This window comes from Ascaphus truei, chromosome 6, assembly GCF_040206685.1.
Source record: "Ascaphus truei isolate aAscTru1 chromosome 6, aAscTru1.hap1, whole genome shotgun sequence".
Classification (NCBI taxonomy): Eukaryota; Metazoa; Chordata; class Amphibia; order Anura; family Ascaphidae; genus Ascaphus; species Ascaphus truei.
The window spans coordinates 5,711,876-5,729,109 of NC_134488.1; the positions used below are offsets into that span (position 1 = coordinate 5,711,876).

A 17,234-nucleotide genomic window follows, 5' to 3' on the forward strand; every position below is an offset into this window, starting at 1 on the left:
ATGGGCATGACAGAAACTTACAAATATCGTTAAGTCATGAATGAGGTACAGGAGAGACGCATTTTTGTGAAAAACATCAGAACAACAGTTAAATAAATAAATTAAAAAAAACAGCAGGATAGCATTTATGCTTTAAAACTGGAGGGAGATAGACGCTGGAATTGTGCAGACTTTCTATTTCACTAAAAGAATAGTAGATGGATGGCGCATCCTTCCAGCATAAGACATGCTGGCAAATACAGGTAGAGAAGGCCTGTGATAGATACAACGGAACTATATAGTTATGAAGCTTCAAATAATGGCTGGGTATTTGCTAGACTTCTTGATTTTAATACAAGCATGGAAAATGGAAAGATTACATGGGCCAAAATAATGTCCTTTAACTGACACCACTTTCTAAGTTTCTAGATGTTTCTGCTTTTCTACGTTTCTATGAATCCACAATATTTTCCTTATTTACAAAACAGGTGCTCAAAGGTGGAAAAGAGGCACCCACCAAGCCGAAAGGCCGTCCCAAGAAAAATTCCATCCCGACTTCTGAAGAAATTGAGGCGGAGGAGAAGTTGAATAGGCTAACACAAGCTTCTGAGCTTGAAACAGCTGGGGATAAGCTGGAAGAGGAAGTGACAGGTGAAGAAGAGCAGAGTCCAGAAGCTCTTGAGGTGAATGTAGAAGAGGAATGCAAGAGTCCGGAGTTACTTTCACCACTATTGCCACCCACACCACATCTTGAAGTCTCACCAAGCGAAAGTGGTTCATCAAGCTAAAATGGCAAAAGCAGATACAAAGCAAACTATGCAAAATGCTGCATATCTCTGAGAAACACCATGTGTGCTCTGTTTACTCCGTGCATGTACAGAACATGATAATTAGAGGAATCCTCCTCCTCCTGAGTCCCTTCACCTAGAAGTCAAGGTGTTAACGCTGGCATGTACTGTAGGAGAAGGCGGAGTGGGGAATCTCTGGGACTGAAGCAAGAGGAGTCTCTTAATGTGTAGATATGAATGGGATTTTTTGCTGTGTTTGTAAAACAATTGGACTGTGTACATAGTGTTTATTTTTGGGCCAGGAACTGCCATGGAAAGCAAAGAAAAATCCAGAGTGGAGGAAACAAAGCTTGCCTTGAAATGAAGTGCCTATGTTTGTTTCTCCATTGAGCATGCACTTAGGAATGCCTTGAAATGAAGTGCCTATGTGTTGCATGTTACAAGCTGTAAAACTAAAGGGACATAATCAGTATCTTCAGAACGTTGCTTCTTTAACCACTTCACTGTTTCAGAACTTGGGGTCTCATTCACTAGACGTAGGAAAGTGAGACCTGGTAGGTTAAACTCAGATTGTGTGATCTTTTTCCATGAGTTATTTTCATATCCACTAATCTAAATATAAGAAGACACAATGGGCATTGAGACATTCAGCAGAATATACCTGAGGTTAGGTATCAAAGTTTTACTGGTGCAAATCTAAGTGAAAGAAAACGATCTGATTTATCCATTTAAAAAAAAAAATCCCAGTTAAAGCTTTAGGATACATTTGGCACACGTTTTTGGCCCATAATTGCACTAGTTTTACCTAGATGCACAGACCTCTTTTCATATGTACTGCGGATCCTTGGTGGAAATCTGGAGCAAATCACACAATCGTTACTTTTTCATTGGAATTTCTAAAGTTTTGCTATAAAGAAACCTCGATAAATAATGGTACTGTATGGTAATTTAACTTGGTATGTAAAGGCATTGGATCCCATAGCAAAGAGTATGTATGTGAACATGTCCATAAATGTAATAAGATATAATTTTTCTAATATTCAAATGAACACTTATGTTTAAGTTATTTAAAACGTATTGTGATTTCTACTAGTATTAATGGACATGTACTATACGTGTATAAAAACACATACATACACATGTATTTGTAAAATGTGTTCTAGTATTTGAAATGACAGACATTTCCCACCCACTGTAATGCAACTACAAAATAACAGTAGTGTTAGCTGATCTATTGCTAAGAACAGTGCATTCACTTTTATAAAAAAATTATGTTAGACCCAAACCTCCTTTCCGAAAACACAACTTCCATTCTGGGATCAACTTTGTGCCTGGAATTGCACATAATGTGATGACAACCAATAAGGGAGCAGAGGAAGTGGTGGCAATATGTATTAGAGACCTTGGTTGCTACACAAACCGTAAGGGCAAATTACATAATGATACCCCAAGTTCTGTAATGCTCTCTGGCTATACAACTCAGGGATATAAACTAACCTGAAAACATGGATATACATTATGACAGGAATGCACTGTAATATATGTCTCATTAACACATGAGAAAGACAGCTGTGCACTCAAAAACTTTGCAGGGGACTCTGGTACTGAAGGGTTTGGTGTGTAAGCCCCAGTTCTATTTTCTGCTCATATGTAATCCTGTTTGGGAAGAAAATTTATATTAAAGTATCTTTATTTTTTAATGAAAAATAAAATAAAAAGTAAACTCATGCTTTGACTCTGACTTTGGCAATGTCATCTCATTTACCAAGCATTTTTTTACACATGTGAAACTTTCTAACTTACATTTCAGAATATAACACTATAATTGGCCAAATGTGAAAGTTTCCCATGGAAATGCCATTCTATTGTATGCATAACCCAACGTTTTCCACCAGGGATACTATTTGGTGTTCAATCCACAGTTTAACTAGAAAACATATCAATAATTCAGTGACAGTTAGTCATTGGCAACCCTAAGAATAATGCATTGTAGCGTGCAGAAAACATTATCGCTTCTAACAATTTTATTACACATCGAAAGAGTTGGTTCTAAATATTCCATGCCATTGTGTTCCAAGTCCTTAGTTCTGACACACTGTAACTGCTCATATACAATATTATTCTATGCCAAATCAATAGGCAACTTCTAATTCCGATTATTTTACACCTAAACATTCTGGTTGAAGGTGATTACAAAAGTTAAAATAATATGTAAAAAATGATGTGTGATAGGATGGCTAGAATCAGAGCTGTGAAAATCCTTGTGTAATTCCCTACAAGTTTATATATCACACAGAGGACTCTTTACTAAAGTCTGCTGGCTCCAAAACTGGTGCAAAAAAACGCACCATCAAAGAAAATGAGTCTCCTTCAACGTCATTTACACGTTTCATTTAATAAATCGGGTGCCATTATATTACACTGGTTTTAACCTAGCTTTAGTAGTTACGTTATCTCAAGATGCCACTTAAATGTTTATGTTGCCAGGTGGTAGAGGAAAAAACAAGAATAGAAAAGGAAAAAGGATGTCAACTGCTGCATCTCTGGGACACAACATTTCTCCACTTGTAGGAAAAAGAAATAGTATTTATTTGAATGACATGTTCCTTTGCTATAGTACACTGCACACTGGGTGCTGTTTTTATGCCACAGTTGGCAAATCCTTTACAACCTTGTATTGATTAGACCCAAAAGGTTGAAACAGCTGTCTTTGTAATACGGCAGACACAAGCTTAAAGGTCCATGTTACAATGGATATGAAGTAAAGAACAACACACTCTGCTCATTTGCATGTCATTACCAGAATTCCTGGCTACAGTAGACTGTTTGCTAAACTATAATGGGGAAAGACAGGGTTGCAAACCTGTTTGACACATGCACACTGTATGGTGGAGGGTTTTTGTCCCTTTTTTACCCACCATAATATTTTTAATGTCTGGTTAAATAATTGTAGCCCTTTTTGTGAACCCCTGCACAAAGGAACTACTAATGCTGTGTTTTACCTGTGGCTCCAGGAGCTCTAAGCCTCCGCTCTTTGGGAGCCTGGGGTCTTACCCTCTCTTATCATGGTGCAGCGCCTCCACTTACCCAGGATCCCCATTGTAGAGAATCTACCCTGAGCAAGAAACATAACAACTGTATTGTGCAACAAGCAACCTTTTACTATGATACTAACTAATACGATAATGCAACATTCACATAACATGCATAGAACCCTTACACCTTATAATCAACCATTACACACTGTGGCTCGGCCACACCTTTATAGGGTTAATGTCCTGTACACAGGTGGCTCTGCCACTCTCCTAAGGAGTATGTCCGACAACTAGTAGTTGTATTGCATAGTTTACTGGCACACTAGTGCCCCCAATTAGTTAGTGGGAGGCGGGATCAGCGCCTGGTGACCGGTGTAGGTGCACTTAATGACTAACAATACCTCCCGGTCACTGCGGTGACCACACCACTTCACAAAGGGTCCGTAGTGTTGCTCCAGCCTTGCGCCAACACTCTGCTCTGCTGTACGGTCTGCTCTCCAGACCAAGATGGCGTCCGCAACTCTTGTAGTTGAACCAGCACTAATGGGATGCTTCCCTAAATGCTACGGCCGTCCCTACAAAAGCGGCACCCTACGGTGACAGGGGTTATACTCCTGGGGGCTGGGGAATGTATCTGTCCTAAGCGGATGGGTCACTGACCCTCCGCTCGCACACACGAGGTTCCGCCACCTTCCTCCTTCTCCTCTCTCACTCGTGTGTCCGCCCACACGCTTCCTGTCTCTCCCTGTCCAGAGTCTCACACCCTATTGGTCCCCAGCCTCAGCTGACTCCTCCACAGTTCACAGTTCAGAGCTCAACCCCCAAAGTCCCGCCGGATTGGTTGCCGTTCGCGCGCTTTCCTCGCGCATGCGCAACCTTACTATTCACAGTGACCTTACTGGCAAAAGAACAGTATGGCGCTTCCAGCATTCGTAACAGCGCGGAACCCACACATATATATACACATCCTTACATAATATTAAACAACAAAAAAGGTAGCGCTAATAGAATAACCTGGTAATGGCCAGCAGCCTGGGATATAACTCCGACACCCAAGGTCATATGTTATTGCGGTGTATGTCCGGTGACGCCGAGCGCTTCTGCGCATGTCCATACCACGGAGGACAGAGGGAAGGAGCTTAAACTGCTTGTTCTGCCCCTGTGAAGCTGAGACAGCTGCTACATCTACTGACTCCCCGGCAGCCAGACGATTACACGTGGCAGACGCCTAGGAGACGGGCAGGAGCTACACCGGTGTCGCATGAGAGGGGATACTCTCCAATTATCCACTGCCTTTTACCAGCTGAGCTCCGGTAAGCGGGCATTTCAGCTACAGTATCTACAGGATACCATAGGGACTTCTCACATTGTGTGTTTTTAGTTGTACTAAACTATCAGTTATTGTATTAAATGCCTCTTTTATTTTCAGTCATTTGTTTGTCTCAGCATTTGTTAGTTTTAGTGTTTGTTAGTGGTGTCACTATTTGTGTGTTTATGTCATTTACTGTATTACACTATGTTTGTTTTAAAAATTTTTTTACATGATTTGACCGCCAACACAAGGAGGGCTCTAATGGACATCTACTTCCATCAGGCTGCTCTATATCCTTTTATTTGGTGTGACTTGGGGCCTAGCGCCATACATATAACATGATCTGGTTAAATAATATACAACATTTTATTTTTTGGTTGGCTGCTACCGATTTCCACCGCCAAGAGTTTAAGTTACAGTACTATGAGATAATGAGGTATTAATATGACAGTTATCAGTTTCTTAAGTAATAATCCCCTCAGAACAGGGCATTATTGGCCAGTAATGCCCTGTTCTGAGGGGATTAATACTATTATAGGCTAAATGTAGACTTTTTTTTTTTTTTTTAATTTTTCATTAAAAAAAAAGATCATTTTTTGTAGTCATTGATTTTTATCAGCATGATTATCTACGTTCTTTTGCTTTCACTGTAAGTTTATTCAAAGGAAATTGTACATACTGTACGCACAGCCTGCTCTATGCACACACACACTGCAGCCCCCCCCCCCTCTATACACACTGCACACACTCCCTACTCTACACCCACAAAACACACTGCACACACACACCCAACAAAACAGACTGCTCCCCCCACTACATCCACAAAACACACACACAGCAGGCCCCTCCCTACACCCACGGCAGCCCCCTGTAAACCCACACACTGCACACACACAAAACACTCTGCACCCCTCCTCATCCACCCACAAAATACACTGCAGCCCCCAACCCCCCCTCTGCACCCACAAAACACACACTGCAGAGACACACACAAAGCAACAAAACAGACTCTGCCACCTCTACATCCACAAAAACACATATCAGCAGCCCCCTCCCTATACCCACTGTAGACCCCTGTAAACCCACACTGCAGACGCGCGCGCGCACACACACACACACACACACACACACCAATAAAACATTCTGCTGCCCCCTTTACACCCACATAACACAAACAGACACACAGACCTTTCCCCTCACTCTCCTGTGCGGAGCTCTCTGCAGTCAGGGAGGGGGAGGAGTCAGTGCCTTGCTGCAGGCAGGGAGGGGGAGGAGTCAGTGCCTGGCTGCAGGCAGGGTTGGGGAGGAGTCAGTGCCTTGCTGCAGGCAGGGAGGGGTTGGAGTCAGTGCCTGGCTGCAGGCAGGGAGGGGGAGGAGTCAGTGCCTGGCTGCAGGCAGGGTGGGGGAGGAGTCAGTGCCTGGCTGCAGGCAGGGAGGGGGAGGAGTCAGTACCTGGCTGCAGGCAGGGTGGGGGAGGAGTCAGTGCTTGGCTGCAGGCAGGGAGGGGGAGGAGTCAGTGCTGGCTGCAGGCAGGGTGGGGGAGGAGTCAGTGCCTTGCTGCAGGCAGGGTGGGGGAGGAGTCAGTGCCTTGCTGCAGGCAGGGTGGGGGAGGAGTCAGTGCCTGGCTGCAGGCAGGGTGGGGGAGGAGTCAGTGCCTGGCTGCAGACAGGGTGGGGGAGGAGTCAGTGCCTTGCTGCAGGCAGGGAGGGGTTGGAGTCAGTGTCTGGCTGCAGGCAGGGAGGGGGAGGAGTCAGTGCCTGGCTGCAGGCAGGGTGGGGGAGGAGTCAGTGCCTGGCTGCAGGCAGGGTGGGGGAGGAGTCAGTGCTTGGCTGCAGGCAGGGAGGGGGAGGAGTCAGTGCTGGCTGCAGGCAGGGTGGGGGAGGAGTCAGTGCCTTGCTGCAGGCAGGGTGGGGGGATGTCAGTGCCTGGCTGCAGGCAGGGTGGGGGAGGAGTCAGTGCCTTGCTGCAGGCAGGGTGGGGGAGGAGTCAGTGCCTGGCTGCAGGCAGGGTGGGGGAGGAGTCAGTGCCTGTATGCAGGCAGGGTGGGGAAGGATGTAAATAGGAAGAAGTGGCAGAGCACAAAGTTGGTTGGGTAATGCTTTGCCTTTTTTCTAACCATGACCATTAAATCTTTTTATGGATAACGCACTTTCCTCCTAATTGTTTGGATATTTCCGGTTGTGCTCTGCCACTTCTTCCTATTTGCATCCTTATCTACATGGATGGAGGCACACCAAGATTGCCTGGAACCTGGATCAACATGGATGCTGCAGCAGACCAGTGAGTTTTTGCTTGCTACATGTTTATTGTGATTACAAGGAATTTGGGTATTCAATTGGGGTGACATACAGCACTTTGGTTCCTGGACCTACTGAGTGCCGCTTCTACTGGTTTATCAACCAGGATACCACACCCAGTACCCTACCTCACTTCAAGATCTATATTCCAGGCATCACACAGGAATAATCTTCATTATCCACATATATTGTTCTGTTAACACTCTATAGCATCACGCATGAGTACACTTGCAGGGTAGGGGAGGAGTCAGTGCCTTGCTGGTGCCTCCGGTCCAATCACCTCCCCTGTCTAAGAGCTGATCTCACTCTTTGTGAATGAGAACTGAATGCTGATTGGCTAAAAAACTTGGCAAGGTGCCAAAAATTCCGAGTATTACTGATTGGAAAATGCCCCAAATTTTAACCAATCAGAGAGCAGGGATTTCAATAATGCCTGGAATTTACCAGCTGCCTATAATATCAGATAACTAAATAAGATATTCAAGGTTACTTTTCAAATCACCCAGCCTTACCAGGCTCTTCATAGTGCAAATTTTAATAGAAAGGGTGAGTTGAGCCCCAAAGTACATTTCCCGGGTCTTGGCTCTGGAGCTACTTTGGAACCATATTGGGTATCAATATTGTCTTGGTGAAAAAACAGTGCAATTGTATGAAAATAACTGCACCTTTATAGATGTAGCAAGACTTGCTGTCCCCGGCGCCGCAATCTAAGAAAAAGTCTGCAGCGCTGGAGACGGTCTGCTGCCATCACGCTGCGGGGGGTCCATGCTTCCCAATGGGACCCCCTGCAGAGTTAATCCACCGGTGCTGGGACCACAGCCTTCTGGCTGCAAAACTTGGGGAAATAAACTGCAGCAAATTTATCAAGAAAAAATATATCCTTTAAACCAACTGTATTTTCATATTTGAGAAATCTGAAAGAACACATTATATGCTATAACATGGAAGTAATACCTCCAGTAACAACATGCTTTAACATGCTTTAATCAAGAAATACTTGTTGGACTAGCAGCACACATACAGTAGTATTCAATACTTGTATTTCTTTTTCTAAAAAATAGGAATAAAGACAACCCTAGGACGATCTCCTTAATCCATTCACTGAGGCTGTGGACCCACATCTCAGTGCTGGAGAAGAACTCTGCTCCATGTATATGAATTGGGGACTAAAATCATCTGAAGCATGGGCAAGACATGCCTTTCACAGCAAATTTAATTGGAGCTTAAGAATTACTGAGCAATGTAAAATTGGCTACGATGGCAGCAGAAAAGTGGATATGTGAAGAGCTCAAATAACTGGCTGTTTTGGCATATATGTAAACTGTTATCATATTAGGGCATCATTGTAAATAGTTAAAGCATAATATAAGGACATGAAAGAATATATATGGACAAAATGTTATTGCATATTTTGCCTCCTGATCTTAAGAATCTATTTTCTTTTTCTCTCCAATGCTCTTTGATTATCCCATTATGGACTAAACAGCTGTGAATTGAATTTGAGAGCAGGTGCCCTAGTTTTCAACTCCTGTCACCTATATGTTTGTGTTCCTTGGAGATCAAGCCACTTAAAGTGCACGACTGGCTTCAGAAAACATGCACCAACATAATTAGAAATCTTCACCCTAAGAGGCTTATTCTATATCAGCTGAAGCAGCCAGTTGAGTAATGTTTTGGCCAAAATTCGACATTTGCTGCAATGGGAAATTTTGCCCCAAAACAATCCAGTTGGCTGCTTTGGCTGATATAGGATACTTCCCTAGAGCTGAATGCAAACATCATTGATTTGCTCTTCTTTAAAGAAATATTAATGGTCAGTTATCTAATTATATAGGGAGGACATGTGTCTGTTTAGTAAAGTTTCCCAAGCTGCAAAACTTGGGCAAAACCAGAACAGAGAGTTATCAAAGAAAAAGTGCTAATTGCTTTCAATTACCATACATTTATTTTCCTTGATAAATTTGGCACCAGGAAACCTTGAGTAAGTAGACCCCACATAATCTTATAAATCAGGGTTCCGATAAAGGATTAACTTTTCTGCCAACCATTACTTTAGAAACCACAGAAATAAAAAAGGGCTGTCTAGAGGGGAACAAGCTTTTACCATAATATGAATGTAGCTATAAATGCATTTTGTGGGGGTGGAAACGGGGTCTCACTTGCTCATCAGAAAAAAAAAATGATTACTGGCATCATCAAGCCACAATAATGGTGACATCATGGAAGAAGCTGAGTAGTACGAGTGTGACACATGCAGCTAAAATGATGTTCACAGCCTATTGTACTGTGATCCGTAGTAAGTATGACAAACGAGAATAAACGACTGTTCTAATTTCTAATCCCACAGTCATGTAGGATTATGGAGTGGCCCATATAATTACTATTACTTTACTTTTATATAGTATGTGTGATGTACTTAAAGCTTTACAATAACAAACACATAAATTGCTACAGTAGAAATGTTAAAGCAAGAGTAATGTAAGCATGGGCAGCCTTCCTCTGCAACCTGTAGAAAATAGGGACCCATGTACAGTAGCCCCACGTGGTTTATTTGTGTCAATGTATACTGGAAAGAAAAGAAAGTGCTAGTACTGAGTTCCAATTCATTCCATTGAAGCAGTGGGTAAATAAATAAAATAAATAAAAAAAGCAGTAAGAGGGAATCAAGTAGGAGCTGTTTAGAACTGGATTACAAATCCACAGACATTATTAAGTAAAATTAAGAATAAAAATTTAAGAATGAAATTTTAACCATTCAAAATGTATCTAGCCTTGGATTATGAATGCAAAAGTGTTAAAGCTCAACAATGCATTCAATTGCTTTACTAGCCCTTTATCAGCAAAGGGGTTAAAGAAGCAATGGGTTGATATGTATGGGTTGTTTGGGAAGGGCCTGCTTGAAAGTGAAGAAGCGACCAGCCAGTCCGGATACCAAGCCTCACCTAGTCGGTTTGTTAAAACTTGTGCATCTAGACTTCTGCAACAACACAGCTACTATTGTGCTGCTCCAAGAGGAGTGACATAGGGAGGGCAGAATACACCCAGCACTCCAGAGGAACTGTCATGGGAGTGCAGAAGATCTTAGAAGTGTCCTGCCATACTGAATTATGATCAATAAATCAAAGTACAGTGCTTAAAGGGCAATACCAAAGCTGGTAGGATTTAAAAATAAAATAAAAAAGCCTTTGACAGAACATTGTGAAAAGCAATGGGTACTGCCCACAAAATCGTTATTAGAGTCAAAAACAAAACAACTAAAGATTACTCACCAAATTTATGAGCCAACTGAAAATACAAATTCAATGTTGAAACAAAATACAAAAGCATGTATACATTTAAACATGGGCACTTTGAAAAACTTGTGCATTCAGGTAATTAAGACAATTAAATTGATTTTTATTTATGTATGCTATCATCCATTTACATATTCATAAGGTCATAAAACAATAAATACAATGCACATATATTAAGAAGACAGTAGCACAGTAAAAAGTGAAAATACAACTGTGTTTTTTTTTAAGGCACTACTTGGTTTCTCATCGAAGTAATGAATGTTTCATGAATTTAATATGTTGAACACATTAAAGTAGCAGTCCCACTAAGCTTAAAGAAAATATTTAAATTAATAATACAGTTGTATAATTGGCTTTCTTGTTCACACAAATCCAGAAATCCAAAATATAACATTGTCAGAAGATAAGGGATAAACAATATTTAATACTCCTCTAGTGACTTGGACGTCAAGTGGGGCACACAGGACATTTTTTTGTAAGGAATATCATTAAAATTAAATGCACATACTGTTCATTACAAAGGGATATGGCACAGGAAGGATGATCTACTTGTAACGGTGTTTCCCCCACCCAATCGCAGATAGGGGCCATTACAGGGTGTATGCTGGCAACAGGAGGGCTGAGTCGTCTACTGTGTCGATAGTGGGGACACAGGAACAGGCTTCTGGGGTTCATACCCACATATCTCCTTAGCAGTGCAGCACCTCCAAAACTGGATTTCCCAAAACAAACTGTTTTTAAACACTGACAAGACTGTAACAATGGTGTTTTGGACCAAGTCTAAATTTTTAAAGCATCCAGCGACTGAGCTCCAGATTAGAACCAACACTAACACCACCCTAACTCTTGTTTCTAGTGTAGCAGGCTTCCCCCTAGCCCCCCTTACCACCGCAGGAGAACGGGGACCCCCGTGGTATGTCGGGGAGCTGCGGGGGCTGCCGGTGACATTAGTTACAGGGCGTCGCCATCTTGTAGGAGCTCGCAGTTGCGCAGTGTAGTTGCACACGCGCTGTACAGTGCCAGGAGTGCCGGCGGCAAGGTTAAGGTTGGTGTGAGGTCGCACATGCGTAGAGCCACCGCGGTAGCCATTCAGGATCGCGCGTGCGCAGTAAAGATAGCGCACGCGGTTGCAATGCTACAGAGGTCCTGAGTGGACTACAATTCCCAGCAGCCTCTGGGGACTGCCCTTTCACCCACATCACGTGCAGCCAGCCAGCAAATAAGGTTTTGCAGCTTCTCCTGTGGAGGAAGGCTACAATGTTGCGGGGACCACGTTTGTCAGTTGGAGCTGGGAGCAGGAAGGGGGAAGAAGTGTGTAAGGAGCAAGGCTCTTACACTAGGCCAGGTTACCCCCAGGTCCCAGGTAGGTCCCACTCCCCTACATTTTTTTTGTAAGGAATATCATTAAAATTAAATGCACATACTGTTCATTACAAAGGGATATGGCACAGGAAGGATGATCTACTTGTAACGGTGTTTCCCCCACCCAATCGCAGATAGGGGCCATTACAGGGTGTATGCTGGCAACAGGAGGGCTGAGTCGTCTACTGTGTCGATAGTGGGGACACAGGAACAGGCTTCTGGGGTTCATACCCACATATCTCCTTAGCAGTGCAGCACCTCCAAAACTGGATTTCCCAAAACAAACTGTTTTTAAACACTGACAAGACTGTAACAATGGTGTTTTGGACCAAGTCTAAATTTTTAAAGCATCCAGCGACTGAGCTCCAGATTAGAACCAACACTAACACCACCCTAACTCCTGTTACTAGTGTAACACTAGGTTAGTGGGTAAGTTCTTATGGAAGGCCCCTTAGATAGGGACCCTGCCCTTAGGTGTGTGTAATCTTGTCAGTGACATAGCTGTCGTGCTGTGTGCTCTGACTAGAAGACACAGTGTGGCCTTAAAGCTGCAGTTCAGTCAATATCCTGCATGTGTGTTTTTTTAATAAATCAGTTCTTTAGTAAGAAAACATACTTTTAGCATTTTCTGTTTTAAAAAAAACAACTTTGAAAGACCAATTTTCTTGTATTCTATTTTAACAGAAAGGTGAGGGAAAGAACCCAATTTAGCACTCAGGTTCACTCTCTGAAGAATAGTGAATGGTTTAAAACATAATCTTTATTAATAACAGTATATATTAAAAAATGGTTGATAGAACGACGTACTGAAGGTAGGTAGATCCTGAATAAAGTAGCCGTGTTGGCTCCGGATCAGACTCATAAGTGTACCAGAGGGTTTTAATAAACTGCTGGTAACATATTAGCACAGAATTCCTGATGTGGACCTGTGTGGTAAGTGAATACTCCAGGTGTGTCCGGGTATGTGCTGAGACTATAAGTCACAATGCTGGTATTATATCCTAGTAGGTGATAGTATATGTGACTTATAGCAACTAACATACATGAAGAGCAAATAAACTATGTACATCAGTTGTAATCAATTCAATCAGTTAAGCTCCCCTGTGTAGGTCTGTATACCCATATAGGTGTCAGGATGACCTTAGGTAACCCACTGAATGTAATGTCCAGGGGTGTGTGGACCTATAGTAACCTGCGTTATGCTTGTAAGGGGTAGGTATCCTGACTGTATATTCTGGGGGTGTCGATGAGGTCCCAGTGAGGGAGACACTAATAGTGGGAGACAGACTTATACCATGAGCTTATATCAGAGGGCTGGAAACTGGCAAAAACTGAATGATAAACCTCCTTAATGCTGTGCAGAGTGACAAACACAGCAAAACAGCTACAGTATTGCTGTAAGTGAGGTTCCTCAGGACATATGAATATCGGAGCACTGTCCCTGTATACACTGCTGAAAGAGGCTGCGAGTGACCATCGGGGCACTTGTATCCTATGTATATCTGCACGAACAGACTGCCGCATCAACTCGCGGTGTTAGTAAATCATGCGGAGGCAGTGACTGATCTGCGCGTGCACGTGTGTGGAAGGAGCCGACGCGCGCGTTTCGCGAGAGGCTTTCTCAAGGCGAATGGTGAGTATCACTAAGGATACCCTGCAGTTAGGCAGGTATTTATAGGGCCCCCAGTGATGACGTCATTGGTTAACCCCTGATGTGCCTTGATATGCTAGGTTCTGTGAATGAGCACAGTGAGTGTACCAATGTGTATGACTGCATACCCTGCACATTGCAATATTAAAGTTCTGACTTAAATCCTATGTTGTTGCCTTATTGCCAGATACATGCAAAGTTAAGCAATAATGCACTTCAGATCTGCCACAGGGGTAGTAATGGTTGATATTAAGTATGATCATGTGAATAAATAAATCATTTTGTTAGGGTCCAGAGTGGCCCTATGAGTCACTATGTGACCTCTCTAAGGTGGTCTTGGTGGTCTTTGCACAGGATTGGGTAGCTACCTGACGCAGGCATGGCAATGCTACTGGGTTTACATACCAGCGGTGATGAGGACAAGAAGCGAATTTGGTGGACAAAGGGGGTGCATACATGCATGGTCCAGGGGTAGTGCTATGGGGAAGTATACTACCGTTATAGGAATGGGGTGTATAGAAATCCCTCATTGAGACCTCTAGGGGCCAGGCTCCCAAGTGTGTAAATCCATTTGGCTTCTATTTGGAGAAGGACTTTGTCCCAGTCTCCTTTCCGAAGTCCTCTTGTTGGATGATCGATCCCACAGAAGGTGATGGCCTTAAGGTCCCCGCCATGACACTGATTAACGTGTCTTGACAGGGGTTTATCAGCCTTATTCCTCACTGTTCCTATATGCTCAAGTACCCGCTGTTTAAGGCATCTGCCTGTCTTCCCCACATAGATCTTACCACAGACACACTTGCCTTGATATATGACACCTATACTGAGGCAGTTGATGAAGCTGCGTATAGGGTACGACTTAGTATCATTCCAATTTCCAAATTGTTTTGTGGTGTTCATATACTGGCAGGCCCTGCATCGCTGGCAGGTATATGATCCGGTAGGTTTTGGTGGTAACCAAGTTCTTGGTGTCTCCTCCACAAAGTGACTATGGACCAGTAGGTCACGTAAGTTCTTAGCTCGTCTGCTAGTCATGGAGGGGCGATCTTTGGTGACTCCTCTTAGGAGATCGTCCGCTCTGAGGATGGGCCAGTGTTTTTCCAGGATGGCTCTCGCCTTAGGCCATTCTCGGTTGAAAGTACCTATGAAACGGATCACTTTGTCTTGTATTGTGGGTGGTTTGTCCATTATGAGGGTTCTGCGTGAGGTATATTTTGCTCTCTTATAGGCCTTTTTGATACTCTTCCGGCTATACCCTCTATCCACAAAGCGTTGTGTCATAGTTTTTGACTGTTTTTCGTACTCCTGATCAGTGCTACAGTTCCTCTTGAGTCGGAGGAATTGGCCTGTCGGTATGCCATGAACCTGGGCCCTCGGATGGTGACTGCTGGCTTCCAAAAGGTTATTTGTGGCAGTTGCTTTGCGATAAATGGTGGTGTGAAGAAGGCCCTCATTACCCCTTGAGATTTGTAAATCTAGGAAACACATGGTGTCCTTATTGTATTCCAATGTAAGGTGGAGATTGAACATGTTCGTGTTGAGCTTACTAATGAACTCTTTGAGGACTCCCTCTGGGCCTCGCCACAGGATGAACACATCATCGATGTAGCGGACCCAGAGGTCAATGTGATCAGTATATGCCTCCAGACCTTCTGTAAATACTACCTGGGATTCCCACCATCCCAGGTAGAGGTTGGCATAAGTGGGGGCACATTTGGTGCCCATTGCCGTGCCCCTAAGTTGGTGGTATATTTTACGGTTTTAAACCATTCACTATTCTTCAGAGAGTGAACCTGAGTGCTAAATTGGGTTCTTTCCCTCACCTTTCTACTACTGTATACACCCAAAGCACCGTTCACAATATCATTCATTCATTTGTGGCTGCAGCAGGGGCTCCCCTATTATCCCCATTCTATTTTAACAGCCATTTGCTAAGGCACTGCCCCTTCATGTCCTGTCACAAGCCCTGACACACCCCTTTGTCAGCCCTGCCCTCCCTCTAGCACATGTCAGTGCAGGAGTGCTCATGAATATTCATGAGCTTCCACTGAGAGACAAGCAGAAGAAAAACAGATCCCTTCACTAATTATGTCACCAAATTTCGCCTATCAATACATGGAGAACGAATTGACCTGCAGCTATACAGTTCTTTAGTTAATTAGAGATTGCACACATGAAACTATTGAAGTAACAGCAGTTAGCTTTGGCTGTGTCAGTGAGAGGCCCCTCATAGGAAGAAGGGGGGTTGCTTTCTAGTTGTTCAGTGTGTGTTATATCACCAGTGCCAGTTGCATGTGGTGAGCTGCCAGAGTCTGGGATCAGACAGAAGTTACAGGGAGAGTTATTCTGCATGCAGGGACTAGGGTAGAGGTATACCCCAGGGCCCAGTTAGTCCCCTATGACACCAGAGGAAGCTGTATGGTATAGGGTTGGCCTTAGGACAGGGACTCCTTCACCATATTTAGAGAGCAAGAGGGTTGCTGTCTGACAGCCTCTGACTGTCTGACAGCATGTTCAGAGACTCTGTTAAAGGAGCATTCCGGCTGGAGATACCTTTCCTGTGGATGCAGCGTGTGCATCCATTCCTGCAGAGAGCAGCGCAGCACACCGTGGGATCACTGTGCGGTGTTGCTGAGTTCCAAGGATTTTCCTGACCAGGACTGGTCAGGGAGGTAGTATATATTAAGTGCACGACCGGGCCCCAACACAGGGAAGCGCTATCCCTCACACTCACACTGGTCTTTATTGTTGTGGACACTCAAGAGACTGAGGGGAATGTGATGATGGACATGTGGGTGGGGGGATGGTATGCATTCAGAGTGATGCACTGGTATTGATATATTGTTTTGATGTTATGCAAAGAGGTGTTATTGGAGTTACAGTTCATGCTCAGTAAATACTGTTTATTCACACGATGTGTATTTACTGTATGTGGGTTTTGGTGAGGGCACACTCCCACCCCGTTGGGATCCCTCATCAGTGGAGGCGCTGCACCGAGTGTAAGTACATACCCCAGGTTCACCGTGGCGTAAGCTCAGCTCTCCTGGTTGCCAAACAGGTACCACACCACACTGAGAAGTAGTCAGATACACCTACCCACCCCAATCGCACTTAGGGGGGGGGGGAAGAGGGCTACACTAGTTTTAAATACCTGGGCATATGGTTTGACTCCCACTTAACATTCGGGATGCACATTGATATCCTGACAACCATGACCTATGCCAAACTAGGGGTACTTTACAGGAACAAATCCTCCCTAAGTCTCCTGGTCAGAAAGCGTATCGCACAGCAGATGCTAATGCCAATTATTGACTATGGAGACATAGTATATGGCTCGGCACCTCAAACCCACCTTAGCAAACTTGACACCCTCTACAACTCAATTTGTCGTTTTGTTCTTCAATGCAACTACAACACACATCACTGTGAAATGCTCAAAGAACTAGATTGGTCATCACTCGAGTCTAAGTGCAAAATTCACCTTTCCTGTCTTGCCTTCAAATTCTTTATGGGCAAG

The 17,234-nt window shown here is 43.7% G+C and overlaps 1 protein-coding gene across 1 annotated transcript in view; it reads left to right on the forward strand.

Moving 5' to 3' along the window:
• BARX2 (BARX homeobox 2) overlaps positions 1-2,495 on the forward strand; it is a 77,444-nt gene extending 74,949 nt beyond the window's left edge. The window contains exon 4 of the mRNA XM_075603335.1: positions 468-2,495. Within this exon, the coding sequence (XP_075459450.1) occupies positions 468-767 (300 nt within the window). The 3' untranslated portion in view covers positions 768-2,495. The remainder of the gene's footprint in view (positions 1-467) is intronic.
• The last annotated feature ends 14,739 nt before the right edge of the window (positions 2,496-17,234 follow it).